Here is a 14,848-nt window from a genome sequence, read left to right as displayed (position 1 = left end):
AAGTTGGATAAAAATAATTTTTTGTTTATTCATAGAGACCATTTTTTTTATATTGTCAAAACCATGTATCTCCAAATTGTTCATGTGCTATAGTAAGAATACATATTATATATATACAATAATACAGCCCTGTTTTCAGCTTTGTGACAATGCATATTTAAAAATATTTATCAGAAGTTTAAAAAAAAGAATGTCAAAATCAAGTTCACCAAATTTGGAGATATGTTTTTTTTTCAGCAGATGGCAACGATCAGCATTTGGTGAATTTTTTTATTTATTCCATGAAGCATTGTTACGCAAACCAGACTAAATTCAACAGCATTTAAATCTCAGCATTTCAAAATGCCGCATATTTTAACTACACATTGAAATGTAATTTAAATTATTTTCAAACAACAATTTTAAATAACATATCAAAACAGGATTTTTCAACCAGATGTAGCCCAGCAGGTGAAAGGACATCCACCACATCATCGCCTACAGGGATTAGACCTTTAAGTGCTACGAGTGCATCCCTGCACATTACAGCACGGGTGGCCCCGGTGGGAATTGAACCTCTAAAATGCACCTTCACAATGCACCTCTCTTATACTATATATAGATCAAGCTACAGCTCAACCGCGGCGAGGAGGGACCTGCAACTTTACTTTGACATGATTTAAATGAGCTTTTGTCTTAATGTGTCGGGCTCAGGACTGTGTGCAGAGGACTTATGCTAATGAGTTATTTTAAAGTGTAAATAGGAAATTAAACGCACACTGAATCTTTGAAAGGTCAGCCAGCCTCACCCCGCTCCCTTTGATGAGAATGTATTTAGTCAGGCGGGCGCCGCTTTCATGGAAATCCGGGGTGAAGTTCCCCCATTCCTCAGAACAAACTAATTAAAACTAGCCAAACTTGTGCGGGTATCAGAAAATTAATTGCTATTAAGTGGGAATTGGAATGTCCCTCCATTCATCACTGGAGAAATCCTTTCTTCTGTGTCACTTTTTAAGATTAATAGACTGAAACAAAACAATTAGGGCCAAATTTAAGTGGAGATGCGATGCTCCTCACTTATAAAAAAAAAACCCCGCTTGTGATCATTGCCGGTAATAACTCATCATGTTTCAACAATGTGTGTTCCAACGCCGGAAAAATTAACACTTTAAAGCTTCGGTGGATTTCAGAAAAAGAAAAAAAAAAGAAAATGTACAAAGAAGAGAGTCAATCAAGAGGCTTTGGCTGATAATCTGGGCTACTATGTTACTGCGGCTATTTTAGTCTATTTCACATCAGTGTAATTACCTTCAGAGAGAGTTGTGCTAATGAAACAATGGGCCTGTCCTGCCTATTTGTGCTTTAATGGGCCATTGTCTATGTGCCTAATTAGTGCCATAGCTCTCATAGATCCCTATGCTAAAGTCTGTATTAGTGCATTTTAATTTCCCTGCTATTTTGTCTACTGATATGGTGTTTTTTCTTATTAATATTTTCACTTTTAGTAACGTTTTTAACACTGGAACTCTTGTTTGATACAAACACACCATTTCTTTGTAGTTATTGATTCTTCTTTTGCTGTAATACTGTTCAGCAACATTTACTAAAACGCTTCCACAAACTAAACGTGACATATAATCTTTAGAGAGGAATAGGATTACTGTCATATTTCCTCCAAAAGCAAGTTTTCTGTTACGCAAAAAAGAATCAGCCCTCCCCTGTGATGGCGTGCGTCCCTCTCAGGTGGCCCCAAATTGCATCGGCGAGGGTTCAATCCCAGTTTTGCAACCAGTTTTTTTATTTCCAACGCCGTCCATCCGGCGTGTCTGAACCCTCCCTGGCCACAAGAATTAATGACGCGGTGCGTAACCAGCCGTCCCATCCATAAATCAAGAGGAGATTAGAGGGACAGTCCCGCTACGAGCCGGGACGCTCCTCTCTCCGTCTCCCCGGTTGGCCGATTTATCATTTTGGGCTGTGCATTAATAAACACCACTCCCATGAGGCTTTGCAGTGGTGGGACCGCTGGCCCCGCTCCTCGGCAGAACCCCCCCCCCCCCCCCCTCACTTGTGGCGAATTAGGAGAATTGGGCTTGTTTAAAAAGTGTCAGGTGTATCAAATGTTGTCCAATCCAGGAGAAAAAGGAGGATTTTTGGTTTCTTTTGCAGGATTATATATTTGGTTTAAGCTGAATGAAATAGTGAAAAACCTAAGGCATACAAAAAGACAGATTTTCCATACAGTGACAATGTAAAGGGGGCGTTGCTCTCCATACAGCTTCCCGCGGTAGTGGAAACTCAGGCCTATGTATGCCAGAACACCACCGCAGCCACCACCAAAGAGGCGTCCACACACACACACACACACATTCACATCCACACACTCTGATTACCATGTGAATGGAGCGTTCTGTAATCGTTGGATGTGTCAAACGAGAGATGGAGCATTTACGTTTGGGAGATGGATGGATTGTGGGGGACGTAAATGTGAAGGGGGGGGGGGGGGGGGTTATCGGGGCTGCGTAAGCTGGTTTTGTTTGCCTTTATGAAATAACTCAAAATGTTTTATTTGCGAGTCTTGAGTCACAAAGTCATTGTGTCAGTTCATGCACAAAGCGCGACATCCCCTCAGAGCTCCCCCCCCACCCCTTCCGTCTCCCTCTGTTTTTCCCTGTCTTGTTTGTGACATCTCCATGTGAAAAGACAACAAAAGTCATGTTTTAATCTCTACCCGTGGCTCATTGTGTGCGCAGAGAGAATGGTGGCGCCGTTTCCGCCTTTTACCTTTTCAAACCCCCCTTTTTAGTATTTCCAGTCAACACTGATGCATTTGAATAACGAGTCAAATTGGACTTGATTAAATATTACCATACACAGTCAGAGCATTTCTCCAACATAAAAGGCATGTTTTCTCATGGATGAAATGCAAGCAGTGCATCAAGTGACAGCTGAACACGCATTCAGAGAAGCCCTTTGTCTGATGATTGACAAAAATGTCATCTGTTAGGGTTAGATTAGGTTAGAGTTTGGATGAAGTCAAACAGAAATCACGTCAACGTTCCTTTTTGATCCGTATGAATTTAGCTGATGCTCTTCGACGAAAAACATACAAACGAGGGAGCAGATGAAGTTGAATTTACAGTTTTAAAGATCGTTTTTCCCCTCTCACTTTCACAATCATTCTTTTCCAGCACCTTACTCCCGATCTCTTCCTCTCTCCTCATCACGCAGACTCCCGTTTCTCGAGCCCGAGGCTGCCATCAAGGCCCAGCAGGAAGCGCCCGCTGCCCATCTCGCCCCTCTCCGAGCACAGCTTTGACCTGCAGACCATGATCCGAAACTCACCCAACTCCCTGGTCACCATGCTCAACAACTCTCGCTCCAGCTCCTCCACTAGCGGATCCTACGGTCACCTCTCCGCTGGAGCCATCAGGTAGTGGACTGTGATTTGCAAATTGTCCTGCATGAATATTTCTTAAAGGTTGTTATTATTATTATGTATCTGGGATTGGGCTTGGGATGTAAATTTAACAGAAAGCCTGCGTTACAAACTGGAAGTGTGTGGTTGGAAAGAAGTGAGTTTTAGGAGGTAGAGAAGTGCATTGAAATTTTCTTTCAATTTGCTTTTTGGGAAATGTAGGATTCAGTTTCTCTGGAGCTTTTATGCACTAACTTCTGCTGTCAGGATGTCTTTCCGGAGCTTTGATTGACTGTTTCTCTCGAGGTGGTCATTCAGGGACTCAAATGTGCCAATGATAGAGCAAACAGCAGCCTCTCCGCGGGGGAAATTATGTTGTAAATCATTTTTCTAATATCATTGATCCGTATTTAGGCACCATGATATTACTGTAGTTACAATAGACTCTGTGCGAGTGAAAGGAAGCGTGTGGTGGAGCGACTCAGAGTGTGCGCCGTCCATGTCAAAACCCCGTGTGGGTGACGATCTCCCAGCCAGCCAGTCAGCCTGCCTCCCCGGCGGCTCGTGTCAGTCATCCGGTACACCTCATGGAAACATCACATACATCACGCCGCGGTACCAGAGGCGAGCACAGGGAAGCAAAAGAAAAGGAAGAAGAGAAAGGGGGGAAAGGAAAGATCCACGGCCCCACCCACAGCCATTGATCAGCGATCTGTAAGCGGAGCCTGATCAATCACGCTTGCAGGCTCGGCCACTGTCCCGGTGACAGGACCCAAATAGCCAGAGCCAACAGACTGATGAGTGATATGACAAGCGTATGGGCCCCCAAATGTGTCTCGGCCCATTGATTTCCACTCGGCTCGTAATAAGATCAGCAGACATATGGGCCGTGGCGCGAGCGGAGGCGTCAAGGCGCAGGATGAATGGATGCCGCTGCTGTCGAGCCACACGGAGCCGTGTTTATCTGGCGGTTCACCTGTGGTTACGCAGACCCCGGAGGAGCTGTGGTGGCTTCTGGGATTTTTTTAAGATAAACAAAGTTTGCTCAGGTTGAGGGGGACAGGGAACTGATTTAGCTTTATTTACATGGCTATACGACACACTCCAGATTTGTTTATCATCTGTATCGTTTGCCCAGTGGAAGAATGACATACTGCCTTACACAGAACACATGGTAATTCACTGTGTGTTAAACAAGCTGAACATTCATTGGCAGGGATTTGCCGGCAGGCCCGTGGTTCCAGCATTACCACACCGTCTCCTGTCAGATTGTCCTCAGGGAGGAGAAGCTATCCAGAACAATCCATTTATTCACTGTCTTTCCCCCTTTTTTTGCCTTTGCAACTGATGTTTTAGTGAAGTTTAATCTTTTGATTATTTTGCCTTCCTGCTCTCTCCAGCCCAGCGTTAAGCTTCGCCTACCCTCCAACCCCGGTGGCTTTGCACGTGCACCAGCAGCTGATTGGCCGTCAGCAGGGCCTCGTGGGCTCTGCCTTTGGCCACAGCCCGCCACTCATCCACCCGTCGCCGGCCTACGCCACCCAGAGGCCCATGCCTGGCATCCCCCCCTCTGGGCTGAGTGCCAGCGAGCGCGCAGCCCTCTCCAACGACTCCTCACAGGTGAGAGTGGCGGCGGGCGCCTGTGCGATTCATCATCACAGGTAATAGATAGCGGCGTCGCATGCCAGCCACGTCTCGGAGAATCGCAGCGAGCTAACGTGGTACAGGCAGCCCCACCCCACCCCCTCCACAAGCTCATCTCCAGGGACTTTCCTCCTACTTGTGTTGTCTCTTGATTTTAGACTGCCGAGCTCGGCACTGAGCGTGCCTGCAGCAAACAACAAGGGGCTTGTTAGCATAGAATCCCACTGCTGACTCCATTAATCACTAGAGAGAGAACAAGGATATAGAGAGGGAATATTGACATGGATGGATGGATCCGAAGGGGCTTTTTCTCTCCATCCCCAACCCTTACTCTATGTGCGGGCCCGCATTTGAAGTAAATATTCAATGTTTATTACCCGTCCTCCCCGCTGTTTCCCCATCCCTCGGATTTGGTGTCATCGCGAATGAGGCCTCATTCAAATTGGGCACACCAAAATTGCCTTTTCCTTCTCCTGAATGAACAGAATATTGCTTTGGGGCCAAGGCCGAATCTCATTTGTTTCTGCGAAGATAGTTACATGTTTAGGAGACAGAAATACTCACTACAACTCTGAGAGTCCTGTGAAAAACAGCAACATTAAGGGAGTTCACATTTACAAAACCGTGTTAATTCTTTTACTCTTGTGAGCTTTGGTTGCAACAAGAATTCCCCCAAGGGTGTATTTAAGCCAGGGCCAAAGCCGGGTCATCCATTGGTTCAGTAAATGGTTCATTGAATTGGTCCATGAGTTTGTTTTAATTGCCGTGATTAGAGGAGCTAATGTGATTCAGTGAATTGCATAGTTTTTCATTTGCACAGTCTGGGACTGATACGGAAATCATTATGGTCATTAAGTAAATGATTCATTGACTTATAAGCATCACATGCATTTTTAATGATTTTATCAAGGATAACGTAAGAAAAATAAGTAGTATGACATCAAATCATCTATATAGGAGAGCTCGAAATGATGAAATATTTCCCGTTTCCACAGATCAAACCAACAAGTGAATCTGCAGTGAGCAGCACGGGAGACCCGATGCACCACAAGCGCTCCAAAATGAAACCAGAGGAAGAGTTGCCGAGTCCAGGCGCAGTGAGCGTACAGGTGAGGATCATCTACATTCATCAGCATTATTAAAACATATCCGTCAGCTGCAAACTGCAAACTGGTTGGTAGATCCCAGAATTCACCAGCCGGGTTTCTGATTCTTTCGATTTTTGCACTAGAATAGGAAGCCCACAACATGACAATAGACAAGCTTACCAGCCACAGAGTGTATTTATTTACCTGCATCTGGCTGTTTCTTGGTGTTTCCCACCCTGCTCTTATCAGTCGCTGTTTCCGAAAGCAAAACAATTCATTGATCTTTGGGAGACTAGGAGGAAATTGTTTTTGCTTTTGTTTAATCAAAATTTTAAGTGGCTGGAAAAGAGAAATGTGATAACAGCAAGTGTTTGCATCTGCAGGAAAAACCTTATTAGAGTCGATATGCAGGCGGCAGCACATTCAGCCTGAGGTGTGTGTGGTGGGAGCCCAGACTCTCCTGTTTTTGCCCCCACCACCTCGCCGCTCCACTCGGCCTGCTAACTGTGATAGTGAAATATGTCTGGGCTAATAGAGCAACCTACAGCAGGAAAAGGGGGTTAGGTTCCTCAAACGCTCGCCCCGGTCCCGGTCGTATAACAAACCCCCAAATACAGAGCGGGGCTTTCAGCGCTACGTTTCCGCTCTGCACACTTTTTCCTTCCCGGCAGCCAAACAAGGCCAGATTCACAGGGGCACTGAGGCCTGTGACCAAATCATTTTTGGCTGTGCCTTAGATGTAAACCAGCAGGGCCGTAAAAAATTACTTAAAAGATTGATGTTGGGCAGAGGGAGGCAGTTCCTGCAGTTTTTTTTTTTTCTTTTTGTATATCTATATATATATATAGATATACTGTATATATAAGTTTTTTTTATTATTTAACTTTTTTCTTTAGTATATTATAATTTTTTATTTAAAAAAATACTGTTTCATTACTTAGTATTAATCATTTTTCTTTTCTTTTTTTACGTTGGCATCATGTGCTCGGTTGTTGAACTGGAACCTTTTCTGCTGTTGTTCCTCAGGACCATCCGGATGGGATGACCCTGGTGAAAGAGGAAGGGGACAAGGATGAGAGCAAGCAGGAGCCTGAGTTGGTTTATGAGACAAACTGCCACTGGGAGAACTGTTGCCGCGAGTTTGACACGCAGGAGCAGCTAGTACATGTGAGTATCGCACATTTAAAAAAAACGGTCCAGCAACAACGCTTGATTGTCTACATAAAGCTTTTCTGTACAACTCCGAATATACAATTTCAATATCCAGAAATACTGTGAATTGATATAAACAGTTAGGGTTAGGAACACAAAAGAAACCCTCTTTGAATCAAGTGCTTGCTTGCTGCTGTTTAGCAGATGTTTCACAGTTCACTTTCTCACGTCCTGTGGGCAGAGAAGTGTTCACACTTGACTCCAGTTGTTCTCCAGGACCAGAGTTTATTGTAGGGAAACAAGGAGACACAACAGGGTGTGTCTAATTTTAAGATGGGTGAAGACTTACATTGAAAAAAACAGCTTTCCCGGTGCAGCTCCAAAAACACACACACACACACACCAAAACTACAAGGCCTCTTAGTTTGTATGCTGCGAGAGTGCTCAGTGTTTCTCTCCTCAAGCTCAGTAGATCCTTGCAACATCAACCGCAGCTGTGCTCTTCTGCACAATGCCTCCTATCAGGCCACGACCCCTGTCTGTGTGTCTGTACGGCAGCAGAGCTACAGTGGAGTCAGAGCTGCAGGCGTTGACTGATACTGCTGCCGGATTCCTGATTGGATCCAGGGACGGTGGTAATGGGCTCAGAAGCCGGAGAGCACATCTCGCAGCTGAACGCCGCTAACTGATTTGGCGGGTTAAGCCTCCCAGAGACGGGACGTGAGCTTTGTGTACAACACTGGACCGGCCTTCCTCCTGTCTGTTATCAGAACTCTCACACAGCCCGGGAGATGGATGGCTCACTCGCTCTTAAAGCTAAGTATTAATGACATTATGGTCGCGCCCCCCCCTCTACTTACACTGACGCTATTAGCTCTGCTGCTCACTCGCGGCCTGTGAACCGCTCACATGTCGGCCTACTGAGAGAGCACACTGAAGTTGGAGAAGTGGTGGAAATACACCAATATGATGCCGTGAACAAGGGACGCCGGAGTGTATCCACACACACACACACACATGAAACACACATCAGCACACATCTGATAGAAAGATCCTCAGCTCTCCACAGCTGTCTATTTGCCGTCTTGACATTGCAATCCTCAGCCGCGGTGGTAACCCCTATCTATAATTGATATCCTCAGCGCGGAATGGGCTGCCTCCCGTGTTTGAAGGGCTCGACTCAAAGGTTGAGAATCTTGACAACTTCTTGCCCCTGTTTCAGGGGGCGGGATGAGTTAAGGTGGTGGGAGAGGAAGGGGAGGATGGCTTCTTAATAGAGGAAAAGCTCGCTCGCATCCTCCCCCTACTGTAGTCACACCAGGTGGCCGTCTGAGCAAAACAATGTCCTCTCATCCCTCCTCATCTACTATCCAGCCTAACCTTGCCAAGCCGCACTCACTATCAGATTCGCGTGTAGACAGACACCAACAAAACCCTTATTAGTTTTACATTTCTTTCTTCCCCCCCATCTCGAGAATTTTTTTTTTTTTTCTTTTCCTGCCATTTGACTTTCTGATATTGCATTTTATTTCTCATTTTCCATGCACATGCAGATATGCAGAGAGATGCCAATAAAAGTATTCGCCTACAGAATCCGTGCCCTCTAATTCAGCAGAGCGGACGAGCAAATGCTCTTATCTCTCCGCACCCCCACCCCCCTCAGTAATAGGATAAGTACAGTATTTGGACCACAGTGGCTCTCCCCACACACTGGGAGGGGTTTGGGGGTGGGGATTTCCATATAACCAAACAATGGAGCATCCCTTCCCCCTTGTACTTGTCTTCTGAAATGGCTTTGGGGAAAAAAACATGATGAGCAAAAAAGAAAAGTCTCCTTGGTTTGTAACTAATTTAACCAGCAGCTTTTTTTGCACAAAGTTTATACATAGATTCATATTCAATGATTAGAATGTGGTACTGCTGTGTTGACAGTCTGCGTCATGCAAAAACATGTTTTTGGAAATATCAAAAGTAACAGCTGCACTGATTCAAATATCCCTTTTCCTTTGTGGTTGGCCTAATTTTAGAATTAAGCCTTCACGCCACCCTCATCGCTTTCCACCTTGTTCAAAAGCACTCCTGCCGCGCTCTTCGTGCATATTTTTTACACTCTCAAGCGTGCTCTCACCGTGACGTGCCACGGCGTTCCTTTATCGTCTGCGTTTAAGCGCTCTCGGTGCAGCCGATAAGATAAACATCAGATCTGTGCAATTTAGCTCACTTATCTGGCCTACCCAGTCAGCAAAAGCCAGGCGGGTGTCAATTCTAGTTTGCTGTATTTATTTCATTTATTACATTTCAACTCTCTATACCTCTCCACTCAGCTCCACGTTCTTTTGCTATCCCTTTTTTGGGCATAAACCTCTCCCTCTCTCATTTTCTCTTTCATTTTCTCTCCCTCCCCTCTTTCCCCCTTGAAGGGAGTACTTTTAAAGATAAGGCCTGGTGGCTTCTTTAATGTCTCTCTTGAAGTGGGCTTTGTTCACTCGTTTCTTTTCCTTTGTCGCTGGAGATGCCAACCCCACACTCCCATAACTGCCTAATATGGCCTTGCTCAACAAGCTTTTATTTTACTCATTGATGTATTACTGATACTGCGCTGTGGAGAACTCTAAACGGGAGCTCTGCATTGGCAGTGCCCCTGTACAGGTATGATGGTAGAATTCATGGAAGCCATATTGTGCTCTTGCAGTATTTGTTGCGGTCGTTGAATAAAAAAGAAAGAAGTGGGGCCAAATTTGAATCTGCATTAAGTTGGTTGTTTTTTCACCACATGGATTTGCTAAATAAAATAGCATAATTTGTAATTCTTCATCTTCTTCTTCAACTGCTGAACCAACGTGAGAGGTTCAGGTTCTGTCTTGTCATTGAAGGCCTGCTAACAGACTGATCTCCCAGGCTGTTTTAGTCCATTAGGGGGGTGTCTGATGGGGTTGGTGGTGTGTGTGTGTGTGTGTGTGTGTGTGTGTGTGTGTGTGTGTGTGTTCTCACTGCTCATCAGGTCGTTCCCACCCTCCACAGTCTTACCGTATGGTTCCAGGTCATCTACATAGGTGGCGCTGTGATGTCCTTGTTCTTCGATGGGGAGCTGGCTCTCCCCGTGTGCAGCCTAGTTGAGCGGGCCGCTGTGCGCCTCCCCGGTGTTAAAGGGAGATAAACGCGGGCGCAGTCTGAAGGCAGCCCCCCCCCCCCCCCCCCCCCTCTCTGGCTGCTGGCGCAGGCTTTTAATTGGTAAAATGCAGATTTTTCTTGATCAGGAGAAGGATTAGGCCCCTTATCTGTCAAGAGTATCTTACTCTAAGATGAAAAGACTGTGCTGAATTACACATGCCAATTCTAGCTCCCTGCCCCCTGCTCGCTCACTCACTTACTCTCATCCTCCCTCCTACCTTCGCTCACTCAATTTTTCCCCCCTTTTTTTACTTCCTCCCTCCTCCTTCCCTCCCTTCTTTGCCTTTTTTCATGCTCTTTTTTTCACCCTCTCTTTACACAAAGCACTTCAGCAACTGACATCACAAAAGAGCATATGATTTATTAGGCGGTGTTTGATAAAGCTAAACGGTGTTGCGGGTCCCACAGCTTAGTGAAATTGCCTTGTAAACAGGCCCTCTTTTCATGCACGCTTGCATTCTAATGCATGAGGGCTGTGTCCCAGAGAGAGTTTGATAAGGAGACATGGAGACGGATACTGAAGTGGGCAAATGCTGGGAAATAGGGGAGAAAAAAAGATAGGATTCTGTCTCTTACAGTAATGTGTGTCGAGATGGGTTTGAGCATAGAGGGACAAAAATGATTTTAAATCGGAGGATTTCATTTTTTAGAAAACCTAAAAACAAGTGTTTCTGTGATTTAGTAATATTTATATTTATGGATGTTTTTGCCTTGATGAGTCCGGACCAAGAAAACAGTGCCTACACCTGCGTGTATATATGTGTGTGTGTGTGTGTGTGCACCTCTCATACGTCACAGACGGCCTCAGTGTCCCCTGTGTCCGTGTACCCGGCGCTCCCTGTCGTGCGACTCCCTCCTAAATCCATCTTGGTGGCGTTTTTACAGTTGTTGGCCGATAAGCTGGCAGGGAGAAGATGAATAACCTGCCGCGCCGCCGCTATCAGCACCTGTTTGTCGATTTAGCCGGCCAACGGGGCCTGTCTGCTCAGCATGGAGATTATTGATTCAATAAGAATTGCCATTAGATCATGCCATTAGGTTCCTCGGCGGCCCCTCTCCCCGTGCTGTCTGTCCCCCTCTCTGTCAGCTCAGAGGCTCATGCATCACACCCGTCAACGACCGCCTCCATTTGTACAAACAGGGTGCGAGTGTGTATCCATCTGTGTGTGTGTGTGTGTGTGCAAGTGCGTGCATGCGCTAGTGTTGTGCCAGCCACCCGCGTGATCCGACACCACGACGCTCTCCCATCGCTCTCAGCCGGGGGATATTGAACGCTGCTCACGGCAGACCGATTGCTTGCCACAGGGATTCCCTCACATAGAGGAAGAAAAAGAGAAGACGAGTCAGTGTTTTCTGAGGCTCGGACCGAGGTGGGGAGGAGATCAATCTTGGGGAAACTTCACTAACATCTGTGGTCATCCAGTCCCCAATCATTTTCTGTGGAATTAGTCTTGTTTTGTCACTTTAGAATTAAGAAAATGTCAAGTGAGAATAATGGAGGTCCTGGTGCGGATATATTAATGTCAATTTTACTCTTTGCTTTTGCTGTCGCACCCTGCTGTTACTGCGCTGACTCATTTGTCGATACTCCCCCTTTAGTACCACTGGGAAATGAGTGCAGTGGCAGACTTAGGGTCAAAATGTCTAAGAAATAAGAAAATGGGGCGCTTTCTGGTAGATGTCACGGTTATGGTTATATGTGGGGTCATGATCTGGCCAGAGGGCAGGGTGCAGGGAAGGCACAAAGATGCCATTGTCAGAGCCGTGTCATGCCTGGAGGGGGAACTGTCCCTGAATGCTTTATTTGCTTTGGTGCTGCATGTTTTATAGCCCAACAATCTTGCGAGTAAGAGCTCAAAGAAAGCATGTTTTCCCCAGACATTTAAGAGCATTCAAAGTCAAGTCTCTATTTATCTCCCTTCCTTCTCTCCCGTTTCCATCCGTCCCTCTTCATTCAACTCCGAGGTAAAAAGACTCTTCTCCGCTGCTCAGGAATGTAATAATACCGGTTTCTACTGGTCAGGATATTGTGTCTGTCTCCCTGGGTTTAAATTGCTCCCTGAAAGGCACTTCAGAGGCCACGATAGTATTGTCTATGAAAGAGAGCCAGATGTTGACTTTGTCCCCAGAGGGTCTGCATGACTTCCTTGCATCACCTCCTTCATTCCTCTGTAACATCTACCACTACCGTTTTACGAGATAGTTTAGTGAGGAAAGAAGAAGAAGAAGAAGAGAGGAGGGGATGGAGCAAGAGAAAGGTGGTGCTCACAGAGAAAAATAAATGCTTGGCTGGAGTTGTAAAGCCCTCGCATTTCAGATGCCACGACTGAACTTTAGATTTCTCGCCCTGTCTCCTCACCTCCCTCCCTCCCTCCCGCCTCCCCTCCTTCCTAAGCCTCAGATTGGAAGTTGCCACGGCAGCACAACTGTCAGCGCTTGTCATGGAGGGGCGAGGGCCCAATGTGATACGAAGTGACAGGGTTTTATTTCAAAAATCCTGTTCTGATCGGACACTGAGGCTCACGAGTCAACACAGTGAGGCAGAGAAAGAAGGAAAGAGTTAAGAGAGAAATTAAATTGAGAAAATATATACGTGAAAAGAAATGGAAAACAGGAAAGGGAATGTTATATTTCCCTCTCATGTTGCAGAGCAAAAAGAATCCTCACGCTGAACAACAAATCAAGTGCCTTTATCTTCTCTTCTAGCACATCAACAATGACCACATCCACGGGGAGAAGAAGGAGTTTGTGTGCCGGTGGGAGGAATGTTCTCGAGAGCAGAAGCCCTTCAAGGCGCAATACATGCTGGTGGTCCACATGCGCAGACATACTGGGGAAAAACCCCACAAGTGCACAGTAAGGAAACTGCCATTTGCTCAGATGACTTCATTTGTTTGCAGATGAAAAGCTGTTTTACATGTAAGCTGCTAACAGGAGATTCAGACCGCATGAGTGAAGTCCTCTTCTCTCTCGTCCTGCAGTTTGAGGGCTGTGCCAAGGCCTACTCCCGTCTGGAAAACCTTAAGACTCACTTACGCTCGCACACCGGAGAGAAACCTTATGTGTGTGAGCACGAAGGCTGCAACAAGGCCTTTTCCAATGCCTCCGACCGGGCGAAACATCAGAACCGCACACACTCGAATGAGGTACTGAAAAACCTGATTCCAGGCGATGATGCTCCTACAACTTTGCTGCTTGAATGTGGTGTTTACAAGCATCGCGTTTTTTCTCACTGCTTTATCTGTCTCCCTTCATTCTTAGAAACCGTATGTGTGTAAAATCCCAGGCTGCACCAAACGCTACACGGACCCCAGCTCCTTACGCAAGCACGTGAAGACGGTGCACGGGCCGGAGGCGCACGTCACCAAGAAACAGCGCGGAGATTACCCGCGTCCTCCGCCCCAACGGGAGCATGGGGGCAACAGCCAGGGCCGGTCTCCAGGGCAGCTGCCCCTGGGTGGGTACACGGACCAAAGGGAGTACAACCATGCTACCTCAAAACAGGACGAACGTCTGCAGGTCAAGTCCATCAAGACAGAGAAGCCTATGGTAAGACTTTATTTAAGGCCGACAATGATTCTTTTATATACTTTTACTACTAATATAGCTAGTTTAAATGCCTAGTATTAACGTTCCTGTGGGATTTAACATTGAATTGGGGGCATGCCCATTTAACACTGACTTCTTCTAATGAGTAAACTTTCTCTTTCTATCCAATGCTTCGGCATTTCTCTCCTTCCCTTTCTAAGGACAGTGGGTAATCAGGTGAGATAGGTATCCCTTCACATTGCATTTGTAAAATATTCTTTCTGAGTCTCACTGTTTCCCGTCTCGCTCATAGTTTAATCGTCTTTTCTCATCCCATCACAACTGCTTGACTTTCACCCAAAACACGGCAGATTTGCTCTCATTGTAAGTTTCCTTCATCCCACACAGTCATAAAAAAAAGATTATTCTACTCATTTCACATCGCTTTGAAGAGTGGCAATGGTGTTTCCCAAAGGGAATGCGTTTTTCTTTCTGAGCAATACCCATGCCTTTGGGCAGAACTGTGAGGGCACTGAAAGTATGCCTGATACTGCCCAGGGCTCCGCTGTGCAGCCAACTTCATTCAACAGTAAACAGGGTGAATACTCGATGCCAAAAAAAAGTAATTCCATTATTCCTCAGTGAAACATAGTTCCTAAAACTCAGTAAACAACTTAATTATACTCTAGCTGGTGACACAAGAGGCCTTTTATCCTATTTGCCTATCCTCTGAAAACAACCCAAACATGATTTCTCTTTTCTCTCTTTTGAGCGTGTCTGTCCGGCCCGGCTCACAGGGGGGGGGGGGCATTACTCATACTCCAATAATGTGCAAAACTTGCTGCAGTTGGTTCTGTGGTTTGTGCAA

General features: G+C 45.9%; 1 protein-coding gene across 1 annotated transcript in view; it reads left to right on the top strand.

The window, feature by feature from the left end:
* gli3 (GLI family zinc finger 3) overlaps nt 1-14,848 on the top strand; it is a 68,956-nt gene that overhangs the window by 50,539 nt on the left and 3,569 nt on the right. The window contains exons 6-12 of the mRNA XM_076080425.1: nt 3,211-3,412; nt 4,798-5,017; nt 6,037-6,150; nt 7,156-7,296; nt 13,159-13,308; nt 13,434-13,598; nt 13,714-14,001. Of these exons, the coding sequence (XP_075936540.1) occupies nt 3,211-3,412; nt 4,798-5,017; nt 6,037-6,150; nt 7,156-7,296; nt 13,159-13,308; nt 13,434-13,598; nt 13,714-14,001 (1,280 nt within the window). The remainder of the gene's footprint in view (nt 1-3,210; nt 3,413-4,797; nt 5,018-6,036; nt 6,151-7,155; nt 7,297-13,158; nt 13,309-13,433; nt 13,599-13,713; nt 14,002-14,848) is intronic.

The sequence above is a fragment of the Anarhichas minor genome, unplaced genomic scaffold (genome assembly GCF_050575085.1).
Source record: "Anarhichas minor isolate MPS153535 unplaced genomic scaffold, ASM5057508v1 ptg000074l, whole genome shotgun sequence".
NCBI lineage: Eukaryota > Metazoa > Chordata > Actinopteri > Perciformes > Anarhichadidae > Anarhichas > Anarhichas minor.
Note: the sequence above shows the minus strand (reverse complement) of the source record. Positions and strands in the feature narration are given on the sequence as shown.